We start from the raw sequence: 16,408 nt of genomic DNA, 5'->3' as shown, positions 1-16,408 counted from the left end.
CTATCTGCTCCACTGTGCCCTTCCTGGTGCTGATGTTTCATATCCACCTATCCCCATTGCCTTCCCCTCCATTCCTCAGCTTTCAGTGGCTATCAACCCAATTCAAACTCTCCCATTGGCCACTTTGTGTTTGCCCATAAACTGGCTACGTCTCCATCCCATTGGCCCAATTGCCCCGCCCCTGTCCAGTTTTCCCATTGGTGGTCTGTACCTTTGTCAGCTCCCAGTCCCAATCCTCTTCCAGTGGAGCGGCTTTAACTGACGTCTGGCTCGATTCCGCCTCCATCACCTCCTCTGCTTCCTTCACCTCTGCTTCCTTCACCTCAGCTTCTTTCTTCGGCTGTTTCAACTTTTCCTCCGGCTCCAGCTCCTTTTGATCTTTCTCTTCACTTTCTTCGTTGGCAGTTGCGGCCTTGGGTTTCTCCACCTCCTCCTCTGGCTTTTTCTCAGGGAATGCCAGCAGGGCTTTGTAGATGGTGTAGCCAAAGTCCCTTTGCAGCATTTCACCAAACATCTCAGCGAGCCACAAAACCTGGGATTAAAGCACAGGATTCAGACTCAAAACTAAACCTTCCTCCTCCAACGCATGCACCGTCTTGCAGGAAGATTGGACAAGTATAGCATGGGTTAGGTACAGAGTGAAACTCCGTCTACACCCCCCCAGGCGGATACAGCATGGCTCAGACACATCATCAGGCTCATGCTGCACGCCTTCAACATCGTGGCCAATGACAGGAGCCAAAGTGTTAAACTGTTTGTCACGTGCAAAAGAAAATTACCTCAAAGGAATGGCCCTTGGAATCATTGCGGTAGCTTCTCAGTGTACTCAGAGACAGGACGTCACAGCCAAAGTTCCCTCCCATGGAGGAGCGAGTGGGACGCACAATCACAGCGGGTTCAGCCGGCAGGGGACAGCGAGGCTCTTCCTTAGGCGGGGCGGTAGCATCGCCAGCCTGCTTCCCCGTGGCATCCTTCACAAATTTCAATGCAATTCAATTAGATTAACAAGGCAGAAATAAACCAGTACAGCTCTCTGCAGTGAGGAATGAGAGAGAGAGAGGGGGACGGAGAGAGAGAGAGAGAGGGACAGAGAGAGAGAGAGAGAGAGAGAGAGGGACAGCGAGAGAGATGGAGGGGGGACAGCGAGAGAGAGGGAGGGGGACAGCGAGAGAGAGGGAGGGGGACAGCGAGAGAGAGGGAGGGGGAGAGCGAGAGAGAGGGAGGGGGAGAGCGAGAGAGAGGGAGGGGGAGAGCGAGAGAGAGGGAGGGGGAGAGCGAGAGAGAGGGAGGGGGCAGCGAGAGAGAGTGAGGGGGCAGCGAGAGAGAGTGAGGGGGGACGGAGAGAGTGAGGGGGACGGAGAGAGGGAGGGGGACGGAGAGAGGGAGGGGGATGGAGAGAGGGAGGGGGTCGGAGAGAGAGGGAGGGGGACTGAGAGAGGGAGGGGGACTGAGAGAGGGAGGGGGACAGAGAGAGGGAGGGGGACAGAGAGAGGAGGGGGACAGAGAGAGGGAGGGGGACAGAGAGAGGGAGGGGGACGGAGAGAGAGGGAGGGGGACGGAGAGAGATCGAGGGGGACGGAGAGAGAGTGAGGGGGACGGAGAGAGAGTGAGGGGGACAGAGAGAGAGAGTGAGGGGGACAGAGAGAGAGAGTGAGGGGGACAGAGAGAGAGAGTGAGGGGGACAGAGAGAGAGAGTGAGGGGGACAGAGAGAGAGAGTGAGGGGGACAGAGAGAGAGAGGGAGGGGGACGGAGAGAGAGGGAGGGGGACAGAGAGAGAGAGGGAGGGGGACGGAGAGAGAGGGAGGGGGACGGAGAGAGAGAGGGAGGGGGACAGATTGAGGGAGGGAGGGGGACGGAGAGAAGGAGGGAGGAGGATGGAGAGAAGGAGGGAGGGGGACGGAGAGAAGGAGGGAGGGGGACGGAGAGAAGGAGGGAGGGGGACGGAGAGAAGGAGGGAGGGGGACGGAGAGAAGGAGGGAGGGGGACGGAGAGAGGGAGGGAGGGGGACGGAGAGAGGGAGGGAGGGGGATGGAGTGAGAGGGAGGGGGATGGAGAGAGGGGGGGAGGGGGACGGAGAGAGGGAGCGAGGGGGACGGAGATAGTGAGGGGGATGGAGTGAGAGGGAGGGGGATGGAGAGAGAGAGGGAGTGGGACGGAGAGAGAGGGAGGGGGACAGAGAGAGAGGGAGGGGGACAGAGAGAGAGAGAGAGGGGGAGGGGGACAGATTGAGGGAGGGAGGGGGACGAAGAGAGGGAGGGAGACGGAGGGAGGGAGGGGGACGGAGATAGTGAGGGGGATGGAGAGAGAGGGAGGGGGATGGAGAGAGAGAGGGAGGGGGCGGAGAGAGAGGGAGGGGGACGGAGAGAGAGAGGGAGGGGGACGGAGAGAGAGAGGGAGGGGGACGGAGAGAGAGAGGGAGGGGGACGGAGAGAGAGAGGGAGGGGGACGGAGAGAGAGAGGGAGGGGGCCGGAGAGAGAGAGGGAGGGGGACGGAGAGAGAGAGGGAGGGGGACGGAGAGAGGGAGGGGGACGGAGAGAGGGAGGGGACGGAGAGAGGGAGGGGACGGAGAGAGGGAGGGGGACGGAGAGAGGGAGGGGGACGGAGAGAGGGAGGGGGACGGGAGAGAGGGAGGGGGACGGAGAGAGGAAGGGGGACGGAGAGAGGAAGGGGGACGGAGAGAGGAAGGGGGACGGAGAGAGGGAGGGGGACGGAGAGAGGGAGGGGGACGGAGAGAGGGAGGGGAACAGAGAGAGGGAGGGGGACAGAGAGAGGGAGGGGGACGGAGAGAGAGGGAGGGGGACACAGAGAGAGAGAGAGGGAGGGGGACAGAGAGAGAGGGAGGGAGGGGGACGGAGAGAGGGAGGGAGGGGGACGGAGTGAGAGTGGGAGGGGGTGGGACGGAGAGCGGGAGGGGGACGGAGAGAGAGGGGGACAGAGGGAGAGGGGGAGGGGAACAGAGAGAGAGAGGGAGGGGGACAGAGACAGAGAGTGAGTGAGAGAGAGGGAGGGGAACGGAGAGAGAGAGGGAGGGGGACAGAGAGAGAGAGAGGGGGACGGAGAGAGAGAGGGAGGGGGACGGAGAGAGAGAGGGAGGGGGACGGAGAGAGGGAAGGGACAGAGAGAGAGAGAGAGAGAGAGGGAGGGAACGGAGAGAGAGAGGGAGGGGGACAGGGAGAGAGAGAGAGGGGAACGGAGAGAGAGAGAGGGAACGGAGAGAGAGAGAGGGAGGGGACAGAGAGAGAGAGAGGGGGACGGAGAGAGAGAGGGAGGGGGACGGAGAGAGAGAGGGAGGGGGACGGAGAGAGGGAAGGGGACAGAGAGAGAGAGAGAGAGAGAGGGAGGGAAACGGAGAGAGAGAGGGAGGGGGACAGGGAGAGAGAGAGAGGGGAACGGAGAGAGAGAGAGGGAACGGAGAGAGAGAGGGAGGGGGACAGAGAGAGAGGGAGGGGGACGGAGAGAGGGAGGGAGGGGGACGGAGAGAGGGAGGGAGGGGGACGGAGAGAGGGAGGGAGGGGGACGGAGAGAGGGAGGGAGGGGGACGGAGAGAGGGAGGGAGGGGGACGGAGAGAGGGAGGGAGGGGGACGGAGAGAGGGAGGGAGGGGGACGGAGAGAGAGGGAGGGAGGGGGACGGAGAGAGGGAGGGAGGGGGACGGAGAGAGGGAGGGAGGGGGACGGAGAGAGGGAGGGAGGGGGACAGAGAGAGAGAGAGGGGGAGGGGGACAGAGAGAGAGGGAGGGAGGGGGACGGAGAGAGAGTGGGACGGAGAGAGAGTGGGACGGAGAGCGGGAGGGGACGGAGAGAGAGGGGGACGGAGAGAGAGGGGGACAGAGAGAGGGGGAGGGGAACAGAGAGAGAGAGGGAGGGGGACAGAGAGAGGGAGGGAGGGGGACGGAGAGAGAGGGAGGAAGACGGAGAGAGAGGGAGGAAGACGGAGAGAGAGGGAGGAAGACGGAGAGAGGGAGGAAGACGGAGAGAGAGGGAGGAAGACGGAGAGAGAGGGAGGAAGACGGAGAGAGGGAGGAAGACGGAGAGAGGGAGGAAGACGGAGAGAGGGAGGAAGACGGAGAGAGGAGGAGAGGGAGGAAGACGGAGAGAGGGAGGAAGACGGAGAGAGGGAGGAAGACGGAGAGAGGGAGGAAGACGGGAGAGAGGGAGGAAGACGGAGAGAGGGAGGAAGACGGGAGAGGGGAGGAAGAAAGACGGAGAGAGGGAGGAAGACGGAGAGAGGGAGGAAGACGGAGAGAGGGAGGAAGACGGAGAGAGGGAGGAAGACGGAGAGAGGGAGGAAGACGGAGAGAGGGAGGAAGACGGAGAGAGGGAGGAAGACGGAGAGAGGGAGGAAGACGGAGAGAGGGAGGAAGACGGAGAGAGGGAGGAAGACGGAGAGAGGGAGGAAGACGGAGAGAGGGAGGAAGACGGAGAGAGGGAGGGGGACGGAGAGAGGGAGGAAGACGGAGAGAGGGAGGAAGAGGGAGAGAGGGAGGAAGACGGAGAGAGGGAGGAAGACGGAGAGAGGGAGGAAGACGGAGAGAGGGAGGAAGACGGAGAGAGGGAGGAAGACGGAGAGAGGGAGGAAGACGGAGAGAGGGAGGAAGACGGAGAGAGGGAGGAAGACGGAGAGAGGGACGGGGATGGAGAGAGGGACGGGGATGGAGAGAGGGACGGGGATGGAGAGAGGGACGGGGATGGAGAGTGGGACGGGGATGGAGAGAGGGACGGGGATGGAGAGAGGGACGGAGGTGGGGGTGGGGGAGGGACGGGGATGGGGGAGGGACGGGGATGGGGGAGGGACGGGGATGGAGAGAGGGACGGGGATGGAGAGAGGGACGGGGATGGAGAGAGGGACGGGGATGGAGAGAGGGACGGGGATGGAGAGAGGGACGGGGATGGAGAGAGGGACGGGAATGGAGAGAGGGACGGGGATGGAGAGAGGGACGGGGATGGGGCGCAGAGGGTAGTGGAGGTGGGAAAGGAGGGTAAGGCGCATCGGAACATTGGAAATAGGAGTTGGCCATTCAGCGTGACAAGCCTGCGCCATTCAAACAGAGAATGGCTGGTCATCAACCTCGATGCCACCCCCCTCACACTAGCCCAGATCAGAAATTCCCAAAGGTACAAATTACTTCTTATCTCAATGTAAAACAGCCTACCCATTACTCTCAGCATGCTTCTCCCGGTTCTACACTCAGCAGCCAGGGCAAACATCCACATCCACCGTCATGGCTGAAGAACCAGGTAACCCCTCATTCTTGAAAACTTATGGGAACACAGCCAGTTTTCCACAATCTCTCCACTTCAGGCAATCCCGCCATCCCAGGGGTTCACCTGGTGACCCTCCGCTGCAGCCCATCAATGGGTGTTGCAACCCAGTTCTGCAAATCTCGGGTGGCGTCATCGGCCTGACAAAGGATGTCACCTGAAAGAAGGATGCCAAGCGAGCATGTCACACATGCCTCCGGATCTACAGCAGTGGGTCATTGGTCAAGCCATTCTGTTCAGAAATGTTGGCCTTGACAGCGACATCCATATCCCACAATTTCAAGAGTGCTCAGTGCCAACAAGGATGTTTATTACCCAATCCTAGCGGCACGCCATTTGGCCCATCTTGTACATGTTAGCACTTTCCAAAAACAATCTACTTCACCCAACTTTCCTGCTCTTTCTCCATATCACTGCATTTTTCTTTCCTTTTAGCCAATTTCCTTGCAAAGACCCCAACTGAAAATGTTGTCACCATCCAATCCGACTGTGCTTTCCGAATCCTAACCACTGATTGCATTATAAAAGTATTTGCTTGTGTCCCCTCTGGTCTTGTTGCCAATCGCTTCCTATCTCTGTTTATTGACCTTGGGAGGGACTGAAAACCATCTCTCGCTTGCCGCTGTCTGAAACTTTAATAATTTTAAACACTTTTATCACGTTTCCTCTCAAATCTTTCTGCTTTTTGGTCTATTGATGTGATTGTAATGCCTCATTTTGACAACCATTCCTGTAAATTTCTGCACCCTCCGTGGCAGGACAGCTTCACTCACGTGCGGTGCTCAGAACTGGACACAATGCTGGAGAGGCTGAATGAGTGCTTTATCAAGCTTTGTGCTGAGTCTGGTAATAAAGCCTTCTTTAAGAACTGCCCTCAAACATCTGTGCGCAATCACCCCCCCCCCCCCCCAGCTTTCTGCTCTTGCACCCTCGCCTACCTCAATGCTGACTTTGCCTTTCTATACAAATTTTGAAATCATATCCCATCTATACATTCAATATTCTCACCTCCTTCTGCTCCTCCATCGGGGAACTCGTTTCTTCTGTAGCGTCATTTGCAGCCTCCTTCTGGATTGCTGTTTCATCCTTTTCAATCTCTTCCTTTGCCGCCTCTTCTTCCAGTTCTTTCTCCAGACGGCTGATAAGCTGCGCTTTCGTCCCCTTGGAATTCATATTCCTTGCTTTCAGCTCTCTGCGGAAATCTTCCACCTAAATCAATGAAAAATCCATCACAGCACTCCGGTTCAATCCCAGTTAGCAACCTCTAGGCTTCTTGCTCCTCCAGCCAGGATTTCACAGTCTCGCCGATCATTCATACAATCACTGATTTCACAGTCTCGCCGATCACTCACACAATCACTGATTTCACAGTCTCGCCGATCATTCATACAATCACGGATTTCAGTCTCGCCGATCATTCGCACAATCACTGATTTCACAGTCTTGCCGATCATTCACACAATCACTGATTTCACAGTCTCGCCGATCACTCTCACAATCACTGATTTCAGTCTCGCCGATCACTCACACAATCACTGATTTCAGTCTCGCCGATCGTTCACACAATCACTGATTTCAGTCTCGCCGATCATTCACACAATCACTGATTTCACAGTCTCGCCGATCATTCACACAATCATGTTGCTTTGAAAACAGACACAAAGGACCAAGACACGACGATGATTAGGTGGAGGTGGTGAAAGTTGAAAAAAATTAGGGAGTAATAATATATTGATCATGAGCTGAGGTGAAGAATATTGACCACCCTCTCTAAACCATGTACATCCAAGTATTGTATCAGAATTAATCTCTATCGCACACAGTATTTATATATTTTGAGGTTAAGCTTTTCGGGACTGAAGGTTAGAACAAAAACTTCATTTCCACCTTTCACAGCCTCAGGACATCGCAAACACTCCCGAGCCAATGAAGTACTTCAGAAGTGGAATTACTGTTACAATGTTGGAAACATAGCAACAGGATCAATCTGGGCGGCACAGTGGTTAGCACTGCAGCCTCACAGCTCCAGGGACACGGGTTCAATTCCAGTCTTGGGTCACTGTCTGTGTGGAGTCTGCACGTTCTCCCCGTGTATGTGCGGGTTTCCTGCGGGTGCTCCGGTTTCCTCCCACAGCCCAAAGATGTGCAGGTTAGGTGGATTGGCCATGCTAAATTGCCCTCCGTGTCCAAAAAGGTTAGGTGGGGTTACTGGGTTACGGAGATAGGGTGGAGGTGTGGGATTAAGTAGGGTGCTCTTTCCAAGGGCCGGTGCAGACTCGATGGGCCAAATGACCTCCTTCTGTACTGTAAATTCTGTCATCTGTTTTAGTAATGCTGCTTGAGGGATGAATGCTGGCCAGGCCACCAGACAGAAACAGCTTGCCCATCTTTGAATACTGGTTGTGGGATAATTTCCATGAAGTTGCGGGGCTTCAATTTAACGGCTCTTGCTAAACACAGCCCCTCTGACAATGCAGCAATCTCTCAACTACTGGCACTGGAATGTCAGCGAGATTTTGCGCTCAGGTCATAGGAGCTGGGCTGGGGACAGCTTGACTCCACAATCTTCTGCCTCAGACAAGTCTCCTGAGGCTCTTTTGACCTCCAGGTTAAATCTTGACAATGCACTCCTCGTAGCAGCCAGAATGGTCTCACGGGCCTGAATGGCCCAGTTTGTGTTCTGGCTGATTAGAAATGCACAAAGTACTTTCTTGCTGGACGTGAAGGGAGCTAGAATAGGAGTTTTGATGTAAATACAGCCTGGAACAAGAATGAATAGGAACAGAGATTTTGAGTTGGGATGACACACACTGACGATAATCCCATCACGAACCAGCATGTACACAGTTTGCGATACAGAAGCAGGTCTTACTTTCATGGTCTTCAGGTCCAGACTGCTCCACTGGGTTGGAGTGGGAAGTGCATCTTCTCCTTGCTCTTCCATCTTCTCTTCAGTCTGTGAGGATAAATATGTCTTACATTATTGAGCAGCCTGGAGTGTCAGCTGAGCTCATCTTCCTACGCAGATTCCAAGGGTCGTCTGCCAATGCATCAAACGCCGCACACAGGACCGCTATTTGACCCTGTCCTGGCCTTTGACCTCCAAACAAAACCTGGAGTAGCTATGGTCTGTGAGCTGTGGGACTCTGGATCAGCTCCCTAATCGAGGGAGGCCACTCCCAGCACAGGTCCAGAGAGACAAAGGAGGGAAATTCAGTTATATGGAATTGAAACTAAGGGAGACAGAGGTGCAGAACAAAGTCCCATGTCCTTCTCCACTCACAAGAGAGCACAATGGTTTCCTTCTGCCCTGTAACAATTCTGTAATTCAATGATCAGACGACTTTTTGAATTGTCCATCCACCCCTAACTACCTGTCAGCTGCTTCACCGAGACATCCTTCTCCCTCCACAATACCCAGCCACTGCTCAGCAAAGCTTTTCAAATGTTCCTCTTCAAGGTTTAAAAATGCAACACCACAATTCAGACACCTGACGGGAGCATCAAATACGCAAAGCATAGGAATATCACAGCGTAGATAGAGTAAAGCTCCCCATTGTCCCCATTAAACACTCCAAGGACAGGGTCAACTATGAAATGAAGCTCCTTCTACACTGTCCCCATCACACACTAGAATGGTAGACACATCACAGATCCCATTGCACTGTCCCTATCCTGTGGGCCCAACGTGATGAGAGCTCTGCAGTCCCTTTCCTGCAACTGACAGCCTGGCGACCCTGCAGGATCAGATCGTCATTTAGCCCTGAAGTGACTCTGCTGTTGATTCGTTAATTGCTTCTCTTAGTCCAAACAGACTCCAAATGAACACATTGCCCATCAGGGGAACTGGAACATGCACCATAATAATGGAGGACATTTCAGCAAACCATTACTCAACCCTCGTGCCCACGTGGATCAGGGACAAAGCCACACTTTCAGCCAGCAGAAGTGAGACTGTAGGCGATAACTCCGCATGTTACAAGTCGGAGGCCACAAGGACCAATCGTCAGCCAACAGATTCCTGCAGTAAGGGCCTCCTCCCTTCAGGGTGCGCTGTGCAATTCTACAACCTGCCCCCAAGTCGCCATCCTCTGATAATCTATTCACGCTGCATTTAATGTGGAGCCACTTGTAACTTCTGACTGAGGTGCAAATCTGAACCAGGGGTAGTCAGAAGTCAAAATGACTGCACAATACTGAGGTACAGCACTAGTCGTAACAGGTCTCTCACTGTATAATACTGGGGTGTCGTAGGTACAGATGTCAATGTTAGTAATGTTCTACCAACAAGTGCTATGTCAGTCCTGAAGCGTCCAACCTAGGAGGGGAGGGGGGCTTTAATACTTGTCTTATTCCCTCTTGAGCCAATGTTAGAAATTTGGCTTGCTGCTCCACCTTAAACCTGGATTGCCTGCTGCTGGTATTCTCATTCCCACATTGTGGAGAAGTCTCTTCCATAGTAGATACAAAACCTCCAGTCCATAAGTTATGTGAATGCCACTTAATGATAGGCTTAGCTGTATCACAAACTCACTACCTGCTCCACCATTAAAGGATGCTATTCTGAGTGGACACCTGCCCGGGAATAAGACTCCCTTACACGAACTGAGGAGCGGTCTTTGTAGCGTTGGTTCGTCAAATGAGATGGAATTCACCCTGAAGGTATCAGACTGAATATCCGGAGCAGAAATGGGCCATGCACACACACAGGACAGTGCTCCTTACATTCACAGGAGGTGCAGAGCTGAGGGGTCAGAGAGCCTGTCAGGGGAAGGAACAACAAATTGTCTGGCAAACTGCATCATAAACAGTGTTTCAGTAGGTGTGGAGGGATGTCACAGAGGAAGGTAGTTGTGTGAGAGTGTGTATGTGTGGAGCACAGATGTATTATTGGTGTGTGTGTGCCTGTGTGCTTGCCAACTCACATTTCCTTAAACAGGGTGTTCTGGGAGGTAAAGAATTTGCTGCAGTTTTCAGATTCTATACTGTGAACAAAAAGGGCTGTTGAATTCAGATAGTTAATTCCACCGAATGCTATTCTTTCCTTCCTATGTTGCAATGTTAGCTAGTGCATTACCGGGTGCCTAAAGCACCCAGGAGAGATATTACTGACACCAGGCCAGGTTCTATCATTGTGTGGGGATGACAGGGGACCTGTGTTCAGTAATCCCGCTGAGGACTGAACAAAGGTGCTGTGTATAATTGTGATTCTTAGACGCAGCTGCTGCTCCATCCCAGGAGGAAAGACACCTCGTGGCACTGGCAGTGTCTCCTTCACTCAGCATCAGTAACAGCTCCACAGTGAGAACTGGAAGGGGCAGACGACAAACTATCCTGAAGATGATGCTACTGGACAACTGCTAGATTAATGATTGAAGTTTACCAAGATGCCAACTCTAGTGCCACCCCGACTCTGTTTAAGGAATTGAGATGAGGCCAGTTGCTGTGTTTCAGTGTCAATGAACCCCCCTCCACATTCACACAGAGTGCCAAGAGGAGCTGCAATCATTCTCCGCTCCACCATTTGAAAATTTAACGGTCAGCAACTTTTAAGGACGGCAAATGGTCACGTCAACTGAGTGCTCCTGATCATTCTTGATATGGCAGTGGAGGGGTTAAGGTGTGTGTTTGTGTGTGTGTGTGTCAGTGTTTGTGTTAGAAAATGGAGTAATAAAAAAAGATTCAATGCCTCATCTCGGTCCGTGTCCTTGTGCTCTGCCTGCTCCCTGTCAGTCAGCTGTTGCGTGTATCCCAGGGACAGTGCGTCCCACTCCAAGCGAGTAGGGAGGCAATGCCAAACATCCGGCAGAAATACAACCACAGTCTCCACGCGGGCTGGAGGCAGCCACCCTTCATGGAGCTCCCCAGGCTGATGGTAGCGAATCTCAGCAAAGCGAAACCTGTCACAAGGGAAGAGGGTTACTGGATATAACAGCACACAGGAGCAGAAATCCAATGCTCACAGTCTACAGTTCCGCGTCAATCCGCACTTTTCAATCTCCCCTTCCTAAAAAGAAGGCTTTCATTCCCAATGTACCTAATTCCCATCCCTCTGCCCTCCATCAGCTCCCTAGACAGGCTCAGCTCCCAGTTTTTCCCAGGGGAAAGGGCATGTGGTTCAGAGAAATAGTGGGCCACCAATCTCCAGGCCAGCTCCACCCACCCATTGACTCGACTGTACACTGACCTCCCTCCCATCTCCAACTTCTATTTGCAAGGCTAATACAGCAAGCTAATCAAGAGCAGCAACCTGTTCTCCTTCTCAAGAACTGCTGTTAGTTTTGGCTTTACAAACACAAACAGTTCAAACACACAGTGGGTTTGACGTATGACACACAACAGAAACAAACAGGCCAGCGATGAGGAGATGCCCGGGGCCTCAGTGCAGAGATTGGGCACATGTGGCTCTGGGGTCCCAGAGTGATTTGTTTTTAAACATTTGGGCACCCTCAGCATCTACATTTAGAATATTAATCCAGGGAGCCACTGAAAAAAGCAGCAAATGACCAGAGATGTACTGTCAGCCTCCCAGCTGTTTGTGGCAGGAACATTACACATCTGGGCAACATGCCACCAGCACAGCCTCACTGGGCGCTGAAAGGAAAGGCTCACTTTGCTACAAGCCAAAGAGCACAAGGTTCTGTCCGACACCTGTGTGGCCAATGGTTATGACAAACTATTGCCAAAACTGCTCAATCCCCTCACTCGCTTTGTCACATTTTAGTTAATTCCCTCACCCGGTGTCACTCAAGCACATACTCCCTCGGAAATATCTGCCTGACCCTGGAGGATGCACCTCGCCAGGTCACTGAGCAGTGTCACCAGCAGGTTTATGCTCGTTGTGAGTCCAACAGTTGAAAGTGGCGCTAGTGATGGGAGATATTGTTCCATTGACCAAGTCGTGCAATGCACCAGCACTGAATCATGTTGCATACAGCAGAACTGCATAGTTTTCCTCCATGGATTCATGTGATAACTGGTATTCTCTTCATTAATGTGCCTGCCATGCCCCTTCGTCATGCTTCCTGCACCATCAGAATAACGTGTACCCACACCCAGTGCCCACCCACTCCTCTGCGAGGTCACAAACTCACCACTGAGTGCAGGCGGTCAGGTCAATGCCAGTTAGGGCCTTGGTGGTGCGAATGGCAGTCTTGATCAGTACCCTGGGATCCTTATCTGGACATGGACCATCAAGAGAAGGGGACCAAGAGCCTCCAATCAGTTCGGCTCCTTCCTGGCCCTTCATCCCCACCAAGAACTGCACAAAGGAAGAGAGAGAGAACGGGGGGGATCAGGAGGATGAAATCCACATATAAAGACAGGCAGTGCAGAAAGGAAGATTCCACAAACTGCAAGTGATAACTAACCAGATAATATGAAGTTATGTTAGTTGAGGAATTAATACCGGCCACAGGACACATTGGGAGGAATTCTCCAATTCTTTTAAAAAATAAATTTACACTACCCAATTCATTTTTTCCAATTAATGGGCAATTTAGCGTGGCCAATCCACATACCCTGCACATCTTTGGGTTGTGGGGGCGAAACCCACGCAAACACGGGGAGAATGAGCAAACTCCACACGGACAGTGACCCAGAGCCGGGATCAAACCTGGAACCTCGGCGCCGTGAGATAGCAGGGCTAACCACTGCGCCACCATGCTGCCTGGAATTCCCCAAGTCTTCCTTGAATGAAGCCAGGGCAAGATTTACTTTCACCTGAAGGGGAAGATAGGGCTTCAATTTCATGCCTCACCCAAGACAGCACTCTTCGATTGCACAGAACACCCCCAGTTCAGACCCTCCCACCTGCCTCCCACTGTGACGTGCTCCCTCAGTACCGCCCCTCCGACTGACAGTGCTGCATTCCCTCAGCATCAACTCTCCTGACAGTACAGTGCTCCCCTAAGATTGGGCATCTTGGCCTGTAGTATTGGGTCAATGACCTGTTAATAATGATCCCAGGTGGAATTTTACTGAACTATTTAAACCAGAAGTCCTAGCGCCTGTGCCCATGGAGTTGGCTTGATCTCGCCACCAGAATTTGCACTCTCTCGCAAATCACATCCAGTAAGATGACTTCATAGGGGGCACACTGACTGAGGATTAACTGGGCCAAGGGCGGCACGGTGGCGCAGTGCCGAGAACCTGGATTGATCCCGGCCCCGGGTCACTGTCCATGTGGAGTTTGCACATTCTCCCCGTGTCTGGGTCTCATCCCCATAACTGAAAGATGTGCAGGCGAGGTGGATTGGCCACGCTAAATTGCCCTTAAAGGAATTTTCTTTTTAAAACGGGCCCAGTGCTTTAGCCACTAAAACAGCCTGGCAGTGTGGGCTCACACAAAAACCCCATTTGCCTGCTTGTGATGCGAAGGAGCTTGTATCCTGGTGGTCAGACATTGCCCGTGCAAGATAATAGGACGAAAACAATCCCTTTGCAAAAACCATCACAGAGAACCTACCTTGATCAGTTTGGTGGGATGTTGAGGAACGTCCCCTGTCTCTTTTGGGGCTTCAGCTAAGGTGCATGTCTGATGATAGAGCTTCTGAAGGTCAGGGCACGACAGCAGGATCACCTAAAATTTCAGTCAAGACCGTCAGTGAAAGAGCTGGAGACAAGCAGTGAATATAGAATTCAAATTCAGACTCTCAATGGCAAACAGTCAGCAAAATTACAGCACCAAAGGCAGCCATTCGGCCCATCGAACTCTGCTGACTATTCACCAACAGTGGCAGGACTCAACCCAATAACCATTTGCACTTTACCTGGAATCCTGCACGGTTACCTTGATGAATAGTGCAAGATTTGAAGTGCAGTACCCACATAGTGCTATAGTAATCTTTACTAAATGTGCTGCAGTTTTAACTGAAGGAGAGGGATTCACACTGATTGTGCTCATGCAAGGACGTGACAGACCCGTGTGTGGGGGACAGGAGACATGCACTCGATGTGCTTGCAAGTAAGGGAGAACTGAGCTATGTTTCGGAATGGTATTCAAACCACACATACAGTAAGATCAGTACGGTGAAGGTCCCTCAGCTCACCTTGGCACTGTAGGTGGAATCTGCATCAGGGGGCTCCACGTAACTCTCCTGTACCTCAGCAGAGTCTGATCCACCCTCCATCACATGGAATACACATTTCTGCCCTATCTGGAAAGGTTCACTCAACGGGAATGTATTGGCCCAGGACACCTTACTATCGAAGAACCTATCTGGGATGTGCAGGCAAGGATATCGGCGCTGGACTTCGATTGCATCACAAGTAGAGCTGCAGAACAAAAAGAAAAATGGTGCTTCACAATGACTGACAATCTGGAGCATTACATACAAAAACCCCAAAACATCGCATTTGTACTAGTACATCTGTGATGGAGCCTAATGTCGCACCCGAACAGCAAGTTCTATTGATCTCATTAACACAATACAATTCATCACAGCCCAGCTCACCAGTTTTGAATGTGCACCCTCAATCTGTAGACCAACCCCCCCCACCACCATTTGGGGGTCAGTCACAGACTGACCGTATCCCATCGCCCAGAGGGTAATCGCAGACATAAATTTCTGGAAATCATACAGGGGAGAGACAGTGCTATGTGGAGAGTCCTTCAATCAGGAAACAGTCTGTGAACACACACCATTCGACCTAGAGCAGCCATCCACACTGTGCTACGATAATTCCCTGTGGCAGGGTGAACAATGCCGACTGTTACGATCTCAGCTGATGTTACCCTGGACAGGAAGATCCCAGGATGAAACCCTGCCTCAAACTTTTACTTTGTTTAGAAAACGTGGATGGATAGTTGCAGGACTGCCAATTATTTTTTAACTAAATTATTAAACACAACTATAATACTATATTCTTTCACACTTATCTTCACAATTGCACACAGACTTCATGGATAACACAGATTACAAAATGTATCTTATGCTATGATGTTCTCAGTAAATACACAGTCCCGATAACCCAGCAAGCTAACTGTGGTCAAATACACCCCACTCTGGAACCAATGTGAAATGCTCCCCAATCAAACTTCTGTGGATTTATCAAGATCCCCAGATGGTTTATTATATCGTGAGCCGGCTGTTCTCACTATACTCCACCTTTCACACAAGTGTTCCCAACCTCCACTCTCAAAAAGACATGCTGTAGAATTTTCATTCAAACAATGCTTCCCTCAACTGTTTCCAGCAAGGATCCACTTCCAGAATTTCCAACTGTCCATTCAGTGTTCCTTTGTCTTGAATAGCCACCAGCTTTCACACAATCTCTCAGGGATCCAGTCACCAACTGATTCACAATTTCTTCAATTTTTATTCAACAGACTGCAGTGAAATATCTGCAACCTCACGATTACTTCGGAGCTCTGGCTTCTCACTCGTCAGCTTCAGCAGGTCTGCTCGATTCAGCTCCACGTTTAACTTCAATGAACTGGAACCCGAGTTCAGTTAAGGTCTGTCAATCCTAAAGCGATCCTGGTTGCTAAGCAACAGCTCATTCTATCTTCGAGCTTGTTTCTCCGAGTTTCAAGCCATGAACTCTCAAAGCACAACAGACACGCAGCTTAAATGAAACCAAAACTCTAACTAGGAGTTTTACGCTTTCTTACACAGAAACACTAAATCAATCCCCTTTAAATAGATACTGTATTTCTAACATCCAATAATACATCAGAGCTCAGAGAAAACTACCTCTGCTCTTGGCATAAGTGCCTCTCGTACAATCAGCTGATACAATTCTACAAACACACTGGTATTGAGAGAGCCAGTACCTGTCTAGAGAGAAGCGGGCATACTGCACGCTGTACGAGGGGATGTAATGCCGTGCCTTTTTTGCTGGTCCTTCCCCAGATGCCATATCCTGGTACCGTTTCTGAGAGCTGCCCTGGCCACCCATGCGCTTGTAATTGCCTCTGTTTGACACACAGGGAAACAAAACAAAGACAGTTGGAGGTTTAGTTGTGTAAAATTGATTAGTCTCTCAGGATAACATAAACAGCTGCAGTCCAGAACATCCAATTTTTACCACTTTCCAGACAAAATTAATTCCAGCAGAATAAGATGCCAAATCATTCGCAACTGAGCTGAGACACACAGCAAGGCTTTCAATTATAGTTCAGGGCTGGGGCCTGGGACGGGAA

General features: G+C 52.1%; 1 protein-coding gene across 2 annotated transcripts in view; it reads right to left on the bottom strand.

The window, feature by feature from the left end:
• The window catches only part of LOC119957309 (cell division cycle and apoptosis regulator protein 1-like), a 49,711-nt gene that overhangs the window by 8,999 nt on the left and 24,304 nt on the right, over positions 1–16,408 (bottom strand). For both annotated transcript variants that reach the window (XM_038785170.1, XM_038785171.1), the window contains 9 exons: positions 16,040–16,180; positions 14,313–14,538; positions 13,730–13,843; positions 12,357–12,523; positions 10,952–11,162; positions 8,135–8,218; positions 6,271–6,471; positions 780–971; positions 212–532 (listed from right to left, as the gene is read on the bottom strand). In XM_038785170.1, coding sequence (XP_038641098.1) covers positions 212–532; positions 780–971; positions 6,271–6,471; positions 8,135–8,218; positions 10,952–11,162; positions 12,357–12,523; positions 13,730–13,843; positions 14,313–14,538; positions 16,040–16,180 — 1,657 coding nt within the window. The remainder of the gene's footprint in view (positions 1–211; positions 533–779; positions 972–6,270; positions 6,472–8,134; positions 8,219–10,951; positions 11,163–12,356; positions 12,524–13,729; positions 13,844–14,312; positions 14,539–16,039; positions 16,181–16,408) is intronic.

Source organism: Scyliorhinus canicula, chromosome 26, assembly GCF_902713615.1.
Source record: "Scyliorhinus canicula chromosome 26, sScyCan1.1, whole genome shotgun sequence".
In the NCBI taxonomy this organism is placed as follows: Eukaryota; Metazoa; Chordata; class Chondrichthyes; order Carcharhiniformes; family Scyliorhinidae; genus Scyliorhinus; species Scyliorhinus canicula.
This window is presented reverse-complemented; position numbering and strand designations above follow the sequence as displayed.